Raw genomic sequence first — 19,192 nt, forward strand, 5'->3', positions numbered from 1 at the left:
GAGTGGAAGAGGATCCCAGCAACAACCTGTGCAGCTCTGGCCAATTCCATGCCCAGAATGATTAAGGCAGTGCCAGATAACAATGGTGCTAACACAATATATTGACACTTTGGACAAGTTCACTTAGGGTGTACTCACTTATGTTGCCAGCTATTTTGACAATAATGGCTGTATGTTGAGTAATTTTCAGGGGACAGTAAATCTATACTGCTATACAAGCTGCACATTGACTACTCTAAAATATACCCAAGTTTCATTTCTATTGTATTGTCACTTGAGAAGATATACTAAAATGGTTGCTGAAATGTGAGGGGTGTACTCACTTTTGTGACTTTCATGGGTTCTCTACTACATATTTCAGTAAGAGACATAATTTACATTATATTATCCCATACAAGTTCCTTTTAAGAATGGCCCACTTCCTTCCATTACCAGCAGTGTCTACAGCACTTGAGCCCTTGTGATACACAATAAGGGCCTGCAAGATGCTGAACTTCAGCATAGCTTGAGAAGACAGCGGGCTGATGGGAACACCCTCCGTGAGAGTCAAGGCCTCAAGCCTTTCACACTGCGATACTAAACCAGTGAAACAACCTGCTGTTAAAACAGCGTGCTAATGTCAGGAGGGGAGTTAGAATTGTTTTAATATTCATTTCCAGACATCCTGTTGTTCCACTCTTAATAATATCACCTTGTTGTTGCTCATGCTGGGTGCGAAGCTCAAACCCTGTGAAGCTGATTAAAGGTGATGAGGGTAATTTTTTTTCGATATTAAAATACTTTTTCATATTCCAGTAGAGATAGCAATAAAGTAAACAATTTGTAGGATGATACAAAGCTGGTGGACGCCATAACAACATCAACATGTGGACAAAAAGCCAGCTTCTGCATGCAAACAGTTTGTTATATTATAGTAGACATTATGTTAGTATTCCAGGACTGTATGCACCAGCTGATCAATGTATATTCACTCCGATACATTAAAAGCACAGTGTCAAAAGGCTCAGAGAGTACAAACTAAAGCAGCCATCTGCCTTCTCAGCAGCCTCGGCTGAACACTTACAATGCACATCAAGTGCAATTATGTAAATTATATGTAACTAGTGCAACTCTCAATTTCAGTGCAATTCTCCTGGGCTGTAGGCTGTATACTTATTACTCACTGTAGCACTAAATTGCCTTTCCCCCTTGTAGACTGCATTTACAATGTATCTGTTTGTGTTTGTCCACCTTTGTAGACTCAAATATCAGTACATGTAGAGCCTAATAATGAGAGTGGGATTTAGAATTGCCTCAAGCAAAAGCATCTGAGAGCATTTGACAGAAATATGATCTTGATGTTCAAGTCTAACAAAAATATCTCTACAGATGCATAAATGGATACTTTTTGTCAATTCATTATCATTAGTTATTGCATTAGGTATGTAACAATGAACGACAATATGTACAACATGTATTAATCTAGGTTAATGTTAATTTATAAACATTATTATTAATTGTTAATTCATGTTTGTTCATTTGTGGTTTGTTGGTAGGCTATAATGTTTTTTTGTAATTGTTTTTTATTTTCTTTGAAAAGCAAGACAAAACTGTAAAAAGCAAATATTTGCTATTTAATTTATGCAATGGTGAAAACTTTTGCCAAAATACTTGGGGGAAAAACATGAAAAAACGTGTTCTGTAATCGACCTTCAGCCAAGTGTGTAATTTTGTTCAGAGTCGGCCAAGAATTTTCATTCCGGTCCATCCCTAAAAAATAGAATAATTTTGACCCATACAATGTATTTTTGGCTACCGCTACAACACTCTCTAATGTCTACTAGAAGTACAAAATGTTCAGTGTTAAATATTTTTAATGAGTTGTTTTGTAATTAATTTCTTTCTTTGAAAAGCAAGACAAAACTGTAAATAGCAAATACTTGCTATTTAATTTATGCCATGGTGAAAAAAATTGGCAAAATACATAGGGAAAACTCGAAAAACAGTTTTCTGTAATCGGCCTTCGGCCTCCAGCCCAGTGTGTAATTTTGTTCAGCTTTGGCCAAGAATTTTCATTCCGGTCCATCCCTAAAAAACATAATAATTTTGACTCATACAATGTATTTTTGGCTATTGCTACAACACTCTAGAAGATGCCACTAAGAGGAACAGAGTTTGTTGAGGGGGTCTTTAAAAATGGCCAAAGAATATTATTTTACTAACTAAATTGTGCCTTGTTGGTAGGCTATAATGTCTACAAAAGTACAAAATATTCAGTGTTAAATAAATATTTTTAAATTGTTGTTTTGTAATAGTTTTTTTTTCTTTGAAAAGCAAGACAAAACTGTAAAAAGCAAATATTTGCTATTTAATTTATGCAATGGTGGAAAAAGTTGGCAAAATACTTGGGGGAAAAACATTAAAAAAAACGTGTTTGGTAATCAGCCTTCGACCTTCAGCCCAGTGTGTAATTTCGTTCAAAGTCGGCGAAGAATTTTCATTTCAGTGCATCCCTAAAAAACATAATATTTTTGACCCATACTATGTATTTTTTGGCTATTGCTACAACACTCTGAACATGAATATGCCACTAAGAGGAACAGAGTTTGTTGAGGGGGTCTTAAAAATGGCCAAAGAATATTAATTTACTAACTTATTAATTTTAAGTTAAATTGTGGTTTGTGGGTAGGCTATAACGTCTACTAGAATGTTAAAAATGTTAAGTGTTAAATAAATATTTTTAATTTGTTGTTTTGTAATTAATATATATATATATTTTTTTAAGCAAGACAAAACTGTAAAAAGCAAATATTTGCTATTTGATTTATGCAATGGTGAAAAAATTTGGCAAAATACTTGGGAGAAAAAAATGAAAAAACGTGTTTGGTAATCAGCCTTCGACCTTCAGCCCAGTGTGTAATTTCGTTCAAAGTCGGCGAAGAATTTTCATTTCAGTGCATCCCTAAAAAACATAATAATTTTGACCCATACGATGTATTTTTTGGCTATTGCTACAACACTCTGAACATGACTATGCCACTAAGAGGAACAGAGTTTGTTGAGGGGGTCTTAAAAATGGCCAAAGAATATTAATTTACTAACTTATTAATTTTAAGTTAAATTGTGGTTTGTGGGTAGGCTATAACGTCTACTAGAATGTTAAAAATGTTCAGTGTTAAATAAATATTTTAATTTGTTGTTTTGTAATTAATATCTTTTTTTTTTTTTAAAGCAAGACAAAACTGTAAAAAGCTAATATTTGCTATTTGATTTATGCAATGGTGAAAAAATTTGGCAAAATACTTGGGAGAAAAACATGAAAAAACGTGTTTAGTAATCAGCCTTCGGCCTTCAGCCCAGTGTGTAATTTTGTTCAAAGTCGGCCAAGAATTTTCATTTCAGTGCATCCCTAAAAATATAATTTCGACCCATACAATGTATTTTTGGCTATTGCTACAACACTCTGAATATGAAGATGCCACTAAGAGCAACAGAGTTTGTTGCGAGAGACAGAGAGGGGTGTGTTAGGGATTGATGCCGTTGTTCCAGAAAACATAAGCAATTTATAGCGGCGACACTAACCCTAAATCTGAGGCGCCTTTGTCTGCGTCGTCATTAAAAAATGACTTCAAACGCATTGTTACATAAAACCAGTGGAGATGAGGTAAGTGGAAACACGCAGCCAAATCTATCATTGTTTTCCACTAACAGAGAGCGCACTTCACCAGAAGCTAAGTACACACGTCCGTCTCCCTCAGAGCCGCTGTTGATATTTGCCCAGTTTCCCTGAGCTAAGCTCGCGTCTGACCTACTACCATATTCTGACAAAACAGTTTTTGTTTGGGCCTCTTTAAAACGTTCCATTTTCAACACATGTTTGCCTTATTTCTTTCCGCTCCCTCGTTAAAGCAGGCGAAGCGTCACGGGCCTGAATGATGCTGTCCCGCTGTTACTTTTCCAGTGCAAATAAATAAAGCGAAGAACATATAAACACCTGAAAGCCATCAGTCCACAGGCAACTTAGTGGTGTGCGTAATCAATCCGACTGGAGATGTTACGTATGCTAATGAAACTTAAAGTCCACAAACTTCTTTTTTTTTTCCATGAATGCACAAGAGACATGACAAGCAAAGTGTTTGTATTTAGTGTGAGCTCATTGCAAATGTTATGAATATCCCTGTTCTTCACTGCTTACTCTCTCTACACCCTTCGAGATGATGAAACAAGCTGTTTTTCGCAAAGCCAGCCAGTAGTTGCTTGTAATGGGAAACAGGTTAGGATGGAAAACAACTAGTTTGATCAGGTTCGGTACACGACACCGTATTTCTTCTACAGCCACCCCACCACCTCCTGCAGGCCCAGGAGACAATATTTCTCAGAAGCACAGGCGCCTCCTGTGTAACGAGAGGTCGTTTAACAAGAATTCACATTTACGAGTAAACTCTGGTACCCTCCTGTCCAGGGACGTCACTTGTGTTGCGCTCATGTGCCGCTCCCCCGGCGAGACCTCTAGAATGTTGTGCTTTCATCGATATTTGCAACCGTCATTCATCCTCATTTTGGAGACGGAAGGGAAAATACAGCTTTGAAGGAGGTTCTGAAGCTCAAAACAGAGGGAGAGAAAACACAACAACAACAGAGAAGTAAATGGTTAGGTAGAATGGTTAGATCACATGCCACTTTGTAAATCTAAACATTAAAATGTAAATCCAAATGGTAGATGTAATAGACCTGAGAAGTCTCATCCAGTGAAATAAGGTTTGACTGCCAATTTACATTTTAATGATACTGTAGGCACATAACGACATGCAAAACCAGATGGAAAGCTTTTTGAGTTTTAAATGGATCTAATGGACTTTTTGTAACTCAACAGTGTAATGTACCACTCAATTGTGAGTTTGTACCACAAGTCTGAGGAAAAAATAAACTCACAATTGTGAGAAACTAAAAAGTCAGAATTGCAAGATACAAACTTGCAATTGTAATGAAAAAAAAGTCAGAACTGTGAGTTTTGATTATTATTTTATCATTATTGTTATAATTATTTTTATATTATTTTTATCTCGCAATTCTGACTTTATTTCTCCCAACTGTGAGTTTATGTTGTGTAATTCTGAGAAAAAAAGTCAGAACTGTGTGTTTTTGTCGCAATTCTGACTTTTTCTTGCAATTGTGAGTTTACATCAATTCTGATCTGAAAAATTGTTTATATCTAGAAATTCTGACTTTAGTTCTCACACTTGTGAGTTTATATCACATAATTCTCTGAGTTTTTGTCCCAATTTTGACTATTTCTCGCAATTGTGCTTTGATACCATACAATTCTGAGTTTATATCCTACAATTTTGAGTTTCCCACAAAAAAATCATAACTGTGAGTTTGACACAATTTTGACTAATTCTCACAATTGTGCGTTTATATCACACATTTCTATAAAAAAAAAAATCATAACTGTGAGTTTGTCACAATTTTGACTAATTCTCGCAATTGTGAGTTTATATTACACAATTCTGAGAAATTTGTTGCAATTCTCATTTTATTCCTCGCAATTCTGAGTTTATATCCCACAATTCTGACTTTATTTCTCACCATTGGAAGTTTATATCATGCAATTCTGAGAAAAAGTCAGAATTATGAGGTTATATCTTACAGTTCTGACTTTATTTCTCACCATTGTGCATTTATAATTAGGTATTTCTGACAAAAACGTTAGAATTGTGAGTTTATATCTTGCAATTCTGACTTTATTTCTCACAACTGGGAGTTCATTTCACGTACTTCTGAGAAGAAAGTCAAAACTGCAAGTTTTTGCCGGAATTCTGACTAATTCTTGCAATTGTGCACTGATATCATGCAATTCTGACAAAAAAGTCAGAATTGTGAGTTTATATCTCGCAATTCTGACTTTATTTCTTTATAGGCCTATATCTTTATATATCAGGCAATTCTGAGAAAAAAGTTAGAACTGTGGGTTTTTGTCAATTCTGACTTTATTTCTGTGAGTTTATATCACGCAATTCTGAAAAAAAAAATCATATGCGAGTTTTTGTTGCTTAAAAAAGTCAGAACTCTGAGTTTTTGTCGCAATCCTGACTTTATATCACGCAATTCTGAGAAAAAAAGTGAGAACTGTGGGTTTTTGTCGCTATTCTGACTATATGTCTCGCAACTGCGAGTTTATATCATGCAATGAGTTTATATCCCACAGTTCTGACTTTATTTCTTGAGTTTATATCTCACAATTCTGACTTATTTCTCACAAATGAGAGTTCATAGCACACACAATTCTAAAAAGTCAGAACTGCAAGGTTTTGTTGCAATTCAGACTTTATTTTTTGCAATTGTGAGTTTACTGTATATCCCGCAATTCTGAAAACAAAGTCAGAATTTTGAGTTTATATCTCGCAATTCAGACTTTATTTCTCACAACTGAGAGTTCATATCACGTGATTCGGAGAAAAAAGTCAGAACTGCAAGTTTTTGTCGGAATTCTGACTAATTCTTGCAATTGTGCGTTGATATCATGCAATTCTGACAAAAAAGTCAGAATTGTGAGTTTATATCTCGCATTTCTGACTTTATTTCTTTATATATCACGCAATTCTGAGAAAAAAAAGTTAGAACTGTGGGTTTTTGTCAATTCTGACTTTATTTCTTGCAATTGTGAGTTTATATCATGCAATTCTGAGAAAAAAAGTGAGAACTGTGGGTTTTTGTCGCTATTCTGACTATATAGAGTTTATATCATGCAATTCTTACAAAAAAGTCAGAATTGTGAGTTTATATCTCACAATTCAGACTTTATTTCTCACAAATGAGAGTTAATAAAACACACAATTCTAAAAAGTTAGAACTGCAAGGTTTTGTTGCAATTCAGACTTTATTTTTTGCAATTGTGACTTTACTGTATATCCCGCAATTCTGAAAACAAAGTCAGAATTTTGAGTTTATATCTTGCAAGTGCGAGTTTATATCACACAATTCTGACTTTAGAACTCGCAATTGCAAGTTTATATCTCAGAATTCTGAGGAAAAAGTCAGACTTGTGAGATTAAAAAGTCACAGTGACCTTTTTTTTTTAAGTTTTATTTAGTGGCAAAATGGGCTTCCATATGTCCGTATGATCCAAGAAAAAAACTTGAAAAAAACATAAACATTGTTTAATTTGTATCTTTGTTCTATTTATAAATTTGTGCATCTTTACATAATTTCAAATATGGCCCAACCTGCACCGGAGCCTGCAAAACCCAGCTACAGCCCTGGGGTTATTATACTTACTTTAACTATAATAGTATGTCAATTATACTAAAACAACCCTGTTATAATACATTCATGTGATATTTTAAATTAAATTTAATTAAACCTCTCACTCCAAAAAAAATTGGCCAACATATCCTGAGAAAAACACTCTGCCTGTCATGTCAGTCATTTCGTGTGTCCGATATTGCTGACATAAGGTTTGCTCATAGGGTGTGGTTAAAGTTAAAAAGATCCTTCACAAAAAAATTGAAAAATCAGTCATCGCTTACTAACTGCATGACTTACTTTCTTCTGTGGGACATAAAAGAAGATTTGTCTGGGTTTTTTTTTTGTCAATCAGAAGTAATTAAGCTGCAATGTTGTTTGGTTTCCAATGTTCTTCAAAATATCTTCTTTTGTGTTCTGCAGAAGAAAGAAATGCAAACAGGTTTTCAGAAACACATGAGGGTAAGTACATGGTGACAGAATTTACATTTTGTGTGGAGAATCCCTACTGTAAATATCTGTGACAGAGAATAAGAAAACTTTAAATGGTTTCAATTAAAACTGTAGAACATTTACTGCGCCTCAGAAGAAAACAACAGAAAGATACAGATTGAGTTATTCAGTGTAATTGATTTGCCAACTAAACTGTCCTAACACATGCATTTAATTACCTTTTTATTGCATTACTAGATGCTGATCCAGACCCCTATGGATTCTTTTGTGGTTTTGGAGCCGGGTTGCGCAAGATGTTCCTCGACAGCACCACAAAGATCTCGGCTCTAATGAGAAGCAGTAAAGAGTCTTTCCCTGTAAACGCTTTCATCGCTTTGGAGCTGCCTTTTCACACTCTCCCAAACGTCCTCTGCTGCGGTTGATCAATCCCCTGTGAGTTTTTCAGTTTGAAAAACAAAGCTCCACTTAGCCCAAAGATTATCTAATCTGAAGGAAATGGAAGTAAAAGCATAGAGATAATGTTAAAGTCAGTTGTAAAGATACAGTGTGTTTTTCTCCGGCTTTTCTCTAGTGAAAGAGAGCTAAACTTGAACTAAATGCTCATTTAGTTATACTTACCACAAACTAACCCTGATCGTACTCCACAAAACTGCATTTTTAGAACTAAAAAACCCTAAAACTTGATTTACGCTTGTTTTTTTTTTTTTCAAAGAAGAATATCTGTAAACATTCCCAAAAGGAGGTTGTGTTAAATTAAGGTCACTTCTGTGGAAGTCTGTCCCCAAAGCATAGCTAAATATGGGTCTGAAAAACCCTTAACCTCCAATACAAACATGCCTTAGCATGCTCTCCTAATAAGAGCTTGCACTTTAAAGATGTTTTCTGTTACCACTAGAGGACAGTGATCGAACAAAATGTTCTCTTACAGTACCCACCTCTGTCTCTCTGAGGAGGATTGGTGAGAATATTGTATAGGTGCTGGAGAAGCGTGTGTGGAGAAGTGTGAGGGTAAGCTTAGCCTTCCGGAGATGTTTACTCATCGAGATTCATGTGGGAGAAGCGCTGGAGGACTTGAATCCTCTGAGAAGACCCATGGGAAAGAGAGGAGGGCCAGAATGGTACCTACATAAAACACACACGAGCTGTATCTGTCTGCAGGGGAAGTGTTTGATGAAATGAACTGAGATCGGCCAACGTGTTGCCAGGCAGATCGTTCCTGAGATGTTGAAAACAGAAGTTCAATAGTTGTGGTTTTAAAACAGGTACAGCATGAATCATATGATACTCTCTTAAGAAATAAAGCTTCCAAGAAGGGGTTTTCATAGAAGCATTCAGGGTTCCCCAAAGAAGCATTTTTACCATTCAGTGAAGTTCTTAAAATAATAGTTCACCTGAAAATGAAAATTCTGTCATTAATTACTTACCCTCATGTCAAGACCTTCGTTCATCTTTGGTAAGGACATCGACATCATTGTGTTACTTTCATGAACGTGTTGAAGACTGACATGGAAGAGAAGAAATTGTTGAATAAAGTCGTTATTTTTCTTTTCTTTGGAGACAAAAGTATTCTCGAAGCTTTATAAAATTAAGGTTAAATCACTTATGTCACATGGACTATTTTAATGATGTCCTTACTACCTTTCTGGGTCTTGAACGTGGTAGGTGCTGTCTATGCAGGATGACAAAAATCTTGGATTTCATCAAAAATATCTTAACTTGTGTTCCAAAGATGAACGAAGGTCTTGCTAGTTTGGAAATGACACAAGGATATGAAGAACATTTTAATAATCCAACAAACCTTTTACACTATGAAGACCCTTTGTGAAATGGAAAGATTCTGTGGATGTTAAATGCTCCTCATGGAACCATCAATGCCAATAAACAACCTTTATTTTTAAGAGTGTACATTTCTTAACTTAAAGAAGTTTTCACAGTGATTCCACAGAACCATTTAGGGTTCTTCAAAGAAACTTTAAGTGAACAGCTCTTAATGTTTTTTTTTTCTTCCTAAAACCAGGCTCAGACTACAGGAGTTTTAAAATGCTAATTACAAAATCTGGTTGGAGCACACACATAAGGGCAATCTTTGCATATTTTCTTCCCACATATTGTAAACATGCACACACCATTGCCATATACATTTTGCCATGCACATTTGTTGCCATATAGCCAAAAATGCATGGGTCAAACTTATCTATTTTTCTTTTATGCAAAAAATCATTAGGATATCCTGCTGAAAAAAAACAGCTAAAACCAGACTGTTTGGCTGATTTTAGCTGGTCAGCAGGCTGGATTTAGAGGGGTTTTGGCCACTTTCCCAGCCTGGCCAGGCTGGGAGATCAGCTACTTCCGGCTTAAACAGCTAAGACCAGCCAACCAGCCTTGGCTGGTATTAGCTGTTTTTTTCAGCAGGGTAATAAGTAAAGATGTTGATCACGTTTCATGAAGATATTTTGTAAATTTCCTACCATATATCAAAACATAATTTTTGATTAGTAATATGCATTGCTAAGAACTTCATTTGAACAACTTTAAAGGCGATTTTGTGAATAGTTTTTTTTTTTGTTTTGTTTTTGCACGCTAAGATTCCAGATTTTCAAATAACGTTATCGTAGTTGTATCTCGGCCAAATATTGTCCTATCCTAAGAAACCATACATCAATGGAAAGCTTATTTATTTATGATGTAATTAAAAAAACTGACCTTTATGACTAGTTTTGTGGTCCAGGGTCACATTTGTTGAAAAAAAGTGGAGCATCACACAATACAACTGAAAAGAAAGAAAGTATTTTACGTTTCAGTAGGCCCTAATGTTTACATAGCTAGCCTGTTAGCAGCTTTCTACACTCACCCAGTACGTTCAAAACTAAGACGATTTCACTTTGTATCCTTTGGTTGTTATATGTTTTCCACACATAATACAGACCTCCGTGTTATTGCAAAACTTCCACAAGCAGTTTCCTCCATCTCCTCTATTCAACGGACACGTAGCCTACAGCAGCTTGTTTTGTGGTCGTGCATTGGCTATTGTGAAGTTTTGACGTGATCATAGCTGTCATCATCCCGATTTAAAATCCTAAATATCAAACATGGTTGATATGATTGGGGACGCCCTGATTTGTGCGCGAGCAGATCAGGAGGAGCAATACTGAAACTGTGAACGCCTCACATTAACAGATAATCTGCGTCGAACATCGGAACTAACATCAGAACTCACCGACCTCTTAGACAAGATTTTTTTTCTCCTTAGAGGAAAATAGAGGGTTTGCACTTATTTCACGATTTGGTCAATTACTCTGATGCGTGGCCATACACTCTTAAAAATAAAGGTGCTTCACGATGCCATAAAAACCTTTTTTGATTAAATGGTTCCATAAAGAACCTTTAACATCTGAAGAACCTCTCTGCTTCACAAAAGGTTCTTTGTGGCGAAAGAAGGTTCTTCCGATTATAAAACAGTAAGAAAGAGATGGTTCTTTAAAAAACCTTTAACTGAATGGTTCGTTGTGGAACCAAAAATGGTTGTTCTATGGCATCGCTGTGAAGAACCTTTTAAAGCACCTTTATTTTTAAGAGTGTATTGGGCGATACTCAGATGTTAATAACAGCATGGACTGCATGGTTAATGTAGTACTAAATAAAGTGTTCTGCTAATTTACGCTGTCTACACCACAGAAAAACGTGTGGAAGCTGCTAAATCATCTAGAAAAGGCCTAATTAGCACACTGTAAAAAGTTTTCACCAGTTTCAACTTAAAAACTTAAGTTTAGCAGCAGATTTTAAGTTAAATCAACTCAAGTCATTTAAACTTACAAGTTATATCAACTCATTTTTATTGTATTAAGCTGATTTAACTTAAAAACTTAAGGCAGCTGCTGAACTTAGGTTTTTAAGTTGAATCTGGTGAAAACTATTTACAGTGCAGGAAAGGGCACAATATTTTGAGATACATACACTCTTAAAAATAAAGGTACTTTATTAATGATTCCATGGAAATCCTTGATCATCCTAGCCTGGCTATCACCAGACCACGTTATGACTTCGTCATGATTCGTGGTCTGGGAACCACATGTTCATTTTCTCGTATTTGAGGCGTGGTTTACGAATGCCCAGAGCAGTTTATTGGGCGATACGAATGTCTATCAAATGCGCCTGTGCGTAGCTCATAGCCAATCGTTTCAATTATACCGGATGACGTATGTAGAGCGAACGCCAAAAGTTGCTCTTTTTTCAAAATAAACTTGCGTTCTAATGTCATTTGTCGCGTCGGGTCGCACCGCTCGCGTCCAGTGTAGACACGAAAGATAACTTTGCGTCTGCTGCCATGCTGGATCCTTCGGTGAGTCGCATAGAAGGCGTCAACGTCTTGCTGCTCCCTCCCCGTTCTGTGATTGGTTCCCTATCTTAGGTGAAAATTAGGTCCATGGTTTCCAGACTGACTAGAAGCGTGAATAAAATCGCGCTGCGCAAGGCAGTATGGGGACACCCAGGCTATGATCATCCGTGGCAACTTTCAAATGCAGAAAAGGTTCTTTATAGTCGAAAAGTTTCTTTTTAGATTTTTTAAAATGTTTTTCAAAATGGTTCTTTTAAGAACTGAAAGGCTCTATATGGCATCACTGCAAAACACCCTTTTGGAACCTTTATTGTGAAAGTTAAGACATACCTGTAATCATGGCCAGGATCATCTTAATTTAAAATACTAAATATCAAACAAGTTTGATATGATCGAGGAGCCCCGATTCGTGTGTAAGCATATCGGGTGGTGCAAGATTCAATCTGTGAAGACCTCAAATTACCAGATAATTTGTGCTGAACATCGAAACCGACCAAAGTCCTCGACAAGATTTTTTCTCAGATTCTCCGTAGGGGAAAATATAGGGTTGGTTTGCACTTACGTCACAATATGGCAATGTGTGGCCATATTGGCGATACTCAGATGTAAACAACAGAATGAATTCCATATTTAATGTACTACTGAATATGATGTTCTGCCTATTTATCCTGACCGGAAATGATAAGAACAAACACGAATGTTGTCAAGGTTCTTGCCCTGGAAATCCTGATTTAGTTTGGTCAACCGCAAAGACCTTTTGTTCCTCCGACAGTTTTTTGCATGCTTTTGGCAGTCTATAGTACTCTAAATGTTTTTCTTGATCTGACCAATTAGTACAGGGCAAATCATGACAATAATTGACCATTTTCAGCAGCAATAATCAGCAAAATATGCAAGTTTCATTCGGTTCAGTGGCACTGTTTACGTTCAGTGCCGCCAATACGGACAATTGATGACTCTCATATGACTTGTAATATAGCACTTTAAAATATCATTTTTGGTGCCATTTTGGAGATTCTTCTAAGCATCGCTTTTTGTGTTCCCTGGGTTTGTAGCAACATGAAGGTGAGCAAATGACGACAAAGTAAATTGTCTTCTCTTCTCATAGGCAGTAGAATGAAATGTGCATAACCACAAGCCGACATTGAGGACAGACGGTAAGTTTTAGAGAGATCTCCAGCGGATGTCAAGAGACCCTTGAGTGTCGCACACAATCAACACTTCACAATGATCACCACTGGAGACTCGTCCCTATAGCAAGATGAGCTGACTAATGCAGTCTTGAAACATGGTTTGCAATACAATGTACTCTCAAACTACCATGTAGTACCATCATGTAGCTGTTTATGCTTTATCATAACTGCTATGTCATATTTACAGAGTACAACTTGTATCTTCTCACCTTTTACCTCTGCAAACTGTGACACATCCATCTCTTTCTACACACATGCAACTAGAGGGAATAAACGGTTATATATTCACCACCAGATGCCAGTCAAGAGCCTACATTAGAATTACAAAACAGTAAATTGTAAATAGAATCTAACATATAGTCTTCAGCTATTCGGTTGCACTTGTTGAATAGTTGTCATCAGGTTTGTTAATTATGATTGGTGACTTTTAAACAATCAACACATAAACAAAACATGTGGGCTGGATCTCTAAAGAAAAGAAAATATAATTGTCATGACTTACCCTTGTGTTGTTCCAAACCTGTGTGATGTTATTTCTTGAGGTAAAAACAAAAGGAGAAATTCTGAAGAATAGTCCCTCTTAGTGCCTCTTTTCCATGCAATTACAATGAACGTGGATTGACAAGATTCACAGACGCACACCTCACATCCATCCTGTAGTAAATAAGCATGGTACACTTTTCAGAGGTCAGCACAAGACGTTCATGCTTTATTAAAAACACGACAAGGAGATATAAAAGGAACATCTTTTCCTTACATATTGATACACAACCTTGGCAGGAATGTTTTACATGGTAGCACTTTGGCACAAGCAGCTGTTTAACTATAGCTGTCGTTACTACTGTATGAAACAAATATCATTCAAATCTACAGTTTAGCAACAATTAGAACATCTCTGATATATTATTGTATATATAAATATGGAGAAAACGGTATTTGTAGTGAAAGTGTCTGAGCAATATTTGATCACAGCAACAAGGGTTGTGATGGAAATACAGCCATAAATTGTGGTGAGATATGCATTAATGCATGTCAAATGTTATTGCAATATTCATTATGTACAGCAGAGTGAAAGAATGGAAAAATTAAAGATTCCACTGGAATGATCCAATCTTGGCAAACATTCAATGAGTCTACAATCACTTTTGGAATGAAATTTGCAACATGGCAGTGTACGCAAAAGGTGAACCTCACGATAATGTTGAGAAATGTCTGGGTCATGTCATCCCTAATTCAAAAATCCATTATTTTCTACTAATCAGGAGCATTTAAAAAAAAAAAAAAATAGCTATGCACCGATGTTAACTATTATTTATTGCTATTTAAACATCGTAATTTTCATGTTATGGCCGATAACCGATAAATTAAACCGATATTAATACTAAAATATTATACTATTTTGTCTAAATGCATTCAAAATAAAACACTTAATAAAAATAAAATATTTTAAATGCTACAAGTGAGTTTAGGCATCACAATTCTAATGTACAGTATGAAAAATAGATTTATTTAGACACTTAACAGACAGATTAGAGTTTAAATGAGTGTTTTTAAATATAAACTTTAGATCAGCATTAGAAAAACCAAAGGTAATTGAAATGCAGAAACAGGATGTGCAATAACGCTACCTGTCAAAAGTTTTGGAACAGTAAGATTTTTAATGTTTTCAAAGAAGTCTCTTCTGCTCACCAAGCCTGCATTTATTTGATCCAAAGTATGGCAAAAATAGTAAAATTTAGAAATATTTTTACTATTTAAAATAACTGGTTTCTATTTTAAATGATAATTTATTCATATGATTTCAAAGCTCAATTTTTAACATCATTACTCAAGTCGCGTGATCCTTCAGAAATCATTTTGATGTTCTGATTTGCTGCTCAAAAAAACACTTATTATTATTATTATGTTGAAAACAGATGAGTACAATTTTAATTTGATGAATAGAAAGTTCAGAAAAACAGCATTTATCTGAAATAGAAATCTTTTGTAACATTATAAATGAATAATATAGTGTATAATGTTACAAAAGCTTTTTTTTTTCAGATAAATGCTGATCTTTGGATCTTTCTATTCATCAAAAAATCCTGAAAAAATGTACTCACCTTTTTCAAATATTGATAATAATAATAATAATAATAATAATAAACAGAAGACACTTAAGACTAGTAAGTAATGATAAGTAATGATGCTGAAAATGTAACTTTGATCACAGGAATAAATTAAAATTAAAATATATTCAAATAGAAAACAGTTATTTTAAATAGTATTTTTTTTTTAGTTTTACAGTTTTGTTTTGTACTTTGGATGAAATAATAAAAAAAAAAACATTAAAAATCTTACTGTTCAAAAACTTTCGACTGGTAGTGTAAATATCCAACATTAACCAATTAAGTACTAATATACAGTATAGTACATACCTAATTTAAATTCTGAAGTATATTTTTAAAGTGCAATTGTAAGTGTATATAACGGTTGCATTCAATGTATTGAATTTATGCTGACTTAAAAAAAATAATAATTGGGTGTGGACATTTTACAGTATTGAGAATTTACACTAAATGTGGAAGGGAGAAATTTTGCTGCTTTTTTTGATTTGGGGAAAGATATGACCCAGACGTTTCTCCATGAGATTGACCTATAAAATCCACCTTTGTCCCTGCATTAAAAATCCCCTCTTTTCCCGTGATTCTGCTGATCACCTGATTTATCTTTGTCACGCCATACGTCTCTGCCTACTTCCTGTGCCCATTAACCTCTGCTGATTACACTCTGGATATTTCTTCCCTCAATCTTCCTCTCTCTGGTTGAATTGCACTGATTGGCACCTCTGTTTCTGCAGGTAATTAGCCGCATCCACTCGAGGTGTGCGGAAGACTCCGGGTGCGTCGGTGTTCCCGCACAGGCATCTGTTTTTCTGCCACACGTAGCTACTTATTAGCTCCTTTCAAAATCGGGCACAAATGAGAAAATATTTACACACTCCAGAGTGTGCCGCCGCAACTAATTCAGCCAGTGAGAAAATGAGAAAATATCTCGGCCTAAGAAACTACGTGAAATATAAAGACGATGGTGTTAAAGGTGACCTGTGCATGCGTGTTTGGGTATTTCAGCGTACAGCACAGCCTGCGAAACCACACGATCCGTCTGTCTCTGCCGGGTGTGAGAACACAGAGTCTCATGATCCTGGGGAAATTCCAGGAAGAAATGTCCAGATGATATTTCCACAGAAAATAAAGAAGAAAAAAATCAATATGATATTTTAACGGCAGTCTAAAGCCTTAGAAAATCACAGGATACTAAACTGTAGCATATTTGTGAACCTATCAAAACCAAAACCAGTGTAATTATTTAATTAAACACAATTACAATAATTAAAAAGAAAATCATTAAACCATTCAATTCAATTAGGGCATAAAAGTTTTTTCACCGTTTAAACAAAAAAAAAGGCCTTTTGAGTACATAAACATTAACAATTCTAAAATAAAATTATTATATGTGAGACAATAGTTTTGTAACATATTCAATAGTTATCAAACACCAAAGTGTACCATATTTTTTCAAATATTTAATAATAATTTTTTCACATTTTTCCTAGTCTATTTACAATTACAAATTCAGTAAATACGTTTTTTTTAGGGTAATGAGAATTTGAAGAATCTGAGAATGAGAAAATGTCTCAAAACACAAAATTTATATTTACTGTATATGGGATTTGTTTATTTTATGGAAAAAACACTTTACAAAAAGGTGTCATTTGTTAACATTAGTTAATGTGTTAACTAACATGAACAAACAATGAACAACACTATCATTAGTCAAATGATTAATTGGGGTTAATCGCATCCAAAATAAATGTTTTTGTTTACATTAAATATGTGTGTACTGTGTACATTTATTATGTATACATAAATACACACACAGTATATATGTGAAAAATATTTACATGTATATATTTTAGTGCTGGGCAATGATTAATCACGATTAATCGCATCCAAAATAAAAGTTTTTGTGTACATAATATATGTGTGTGTACGGTATATATTTTGTGTATATACATAAATACACACACATACAGTATACATTTGAAAAATATTTGCATATTTATATTTTAACCGTGATTAATCATGATTAATCGCATCAAAAAATAAAAGTTTTTGTGTACATAATATATGTGTGTGTATACTGGGTATATTTATTATATAAACATAAATGCACACACATACAGTATATATTTGAATTTTTTTTACATATTTATATTTTAGTGCTGGGCAACGATCAATCGTGATTAATCTCATCCAAAATAAAAGTTTTTGTGTACATAATATATGTGTGTGTACTGTGTACACTTATGTATTACACTCTTTATTAATCTTTGTTAATGTTAGTTAATAAAAATACAGTTGTTCAATTCAAGTTGTTCATGTTACTTCACAGTGCATTTACTAATGTTAACAAACACACTTGTGATTTTATTAATGCATTAGTTCATTCTGAAATTAACATTAACTAAGATTAATAAATGCTGTAGAAGTATTGTTCATTCTTAGTGAATGTTAATTAATGTTAACTAATGAACCTTACTATAAAGTGTTACTATTTTATGTCATTTATATACTGCTTTTAATGTATTTTTTATTATTTTATGTAAATTTTGAGAAAATATGACCCAGACATTTCTTTGCAGTAATTTCACCCACTTTTTACTTCCGCATCTTCCGTTCCAAGACAAGCACTAGCTGTTGTGTTTTTTGACTGATCACTGGCTGATTATAAAGTATAACACACTTGTCACACAATTACATTAACGTGTTCCTGATTTCAGTTGATTATTATTGTAACTACATTATGTGCTACTGCTAACCGATGTGGAAAGTAAAAATGTGCATCCCGGTCCCGGTGACGAGCCTGGGGGTTTCAGACGTGAACGTATAACTGTGTTTGAGGGAGAGAATAAAATACTGCTCTAGGATCAGAGGTGGACGTTTATCTGTGGTGTGGGAGAGGGGGAGAGGGCTGGTCTGGGTTCAATGCCTCTGCTCTTCATGAATGACAGCAGCTGGTCGGGTATCTCGGCCAGGACATCTTTGGCCAGTCGGGCCATGCTGAGCACCTGGTTCCCGGATCGATCAATGTAGTCCCGGAACGGCACAAACTAGAGAAATACAGAGATGAATCTTATGAGAAACAGCTTTTTGATTGTACAAAAAAAAAAAAAAAAGTTAAATATTAAAAATGATATAATATATCAAAACCACTTACTAAATATATTTGGTTAAAAAATAATTAAAACAATTTCAAATTAAAAGAGCTACACTGAATTTTTTTTTTTAATTAAATTCAAATCAGAAGGCTAAACTGATCGTGTTAAATTTATTTAGGGCATAATTTTTTTTTAAGTATTCAAACTTAAAAAAGCTTTTTTAATTTCAGAAATATAAAAAAATAATATAAAAAATTACACAATATATCAAAACCACTTACTGTAATTATTTAGTTAAAAATAATAGGGATTTTAAAAGGGATTTTTTTCAGTATTGAAACTTTCAGTAAAACTTTCATTTACAAATATAGAGTAAATGGTAAAGCATACAAATAATATACAATTATATAATATTAATAATTATATGAACAATTATAAATATATCTAAAAATCCTAAAAATATATATATATACTTTATTATTTGTAAGTAATTTATAATTTATGCAACATCTAATAGTATTCACAATAAAAATACAGTTGTTCAATTCAAGTTGTTCATGTTACTACACAGTGCAGTTACTAATGTTAACAAACACACTTGTGATTTTATTAATGCATTAGTTCATTCTGAAATTAACATTAACTAAGATTAATAAATGCTGTAGAAGTATATATATATATATATATATATATATATATATATATATATATATATATATATATATATATATATGTATATGCTGTTTAATATGATTATTTAATAAAAATGTGCAGTCAGAGTATAAT

The 19,192-nt window shown here is 34.3% G+C and overlaps 1 protein-coding gene across 1 annotated transcript in view; it reads right to left on the minus strand.

Moving 5' to 3' along the window:
• Nucleotides 1-13,899: 13,899 nt before the first annotated feature.
• Nucleotides 13,900-19,192, minus strand: part of cpne9 (copine family member IX) — a 67,590-nt gene continuing 62,297 nt past the window's right edge. Inside the window, exon 21 of the mRNA XM_073823123.1 lies at nt 13,900-18,358. Within this exon, the coding sequence (XP_073679224.1) occupies nt 18,176-18,358 (183 nt within the window). The 3' untranslated portion in view covers nt 13,900-18,175. The remainder of the gene's footprint in view (nt 18,359-19,192) is intronic.

This window comes from Garra rufa, chromosome 18 (genome assembly GCF_049309525.1).
Source record: "Garra rufa chromosome 18, GarRuf1.0, whole genome shotgun sequence".
Taxonomy (NCBI): domain Eukaryota; kingdom Metazoa; phylum Chordata; class Actinopteri; order Cypriniformes; family Cyprinidae; genus Garra; species Garra rufa.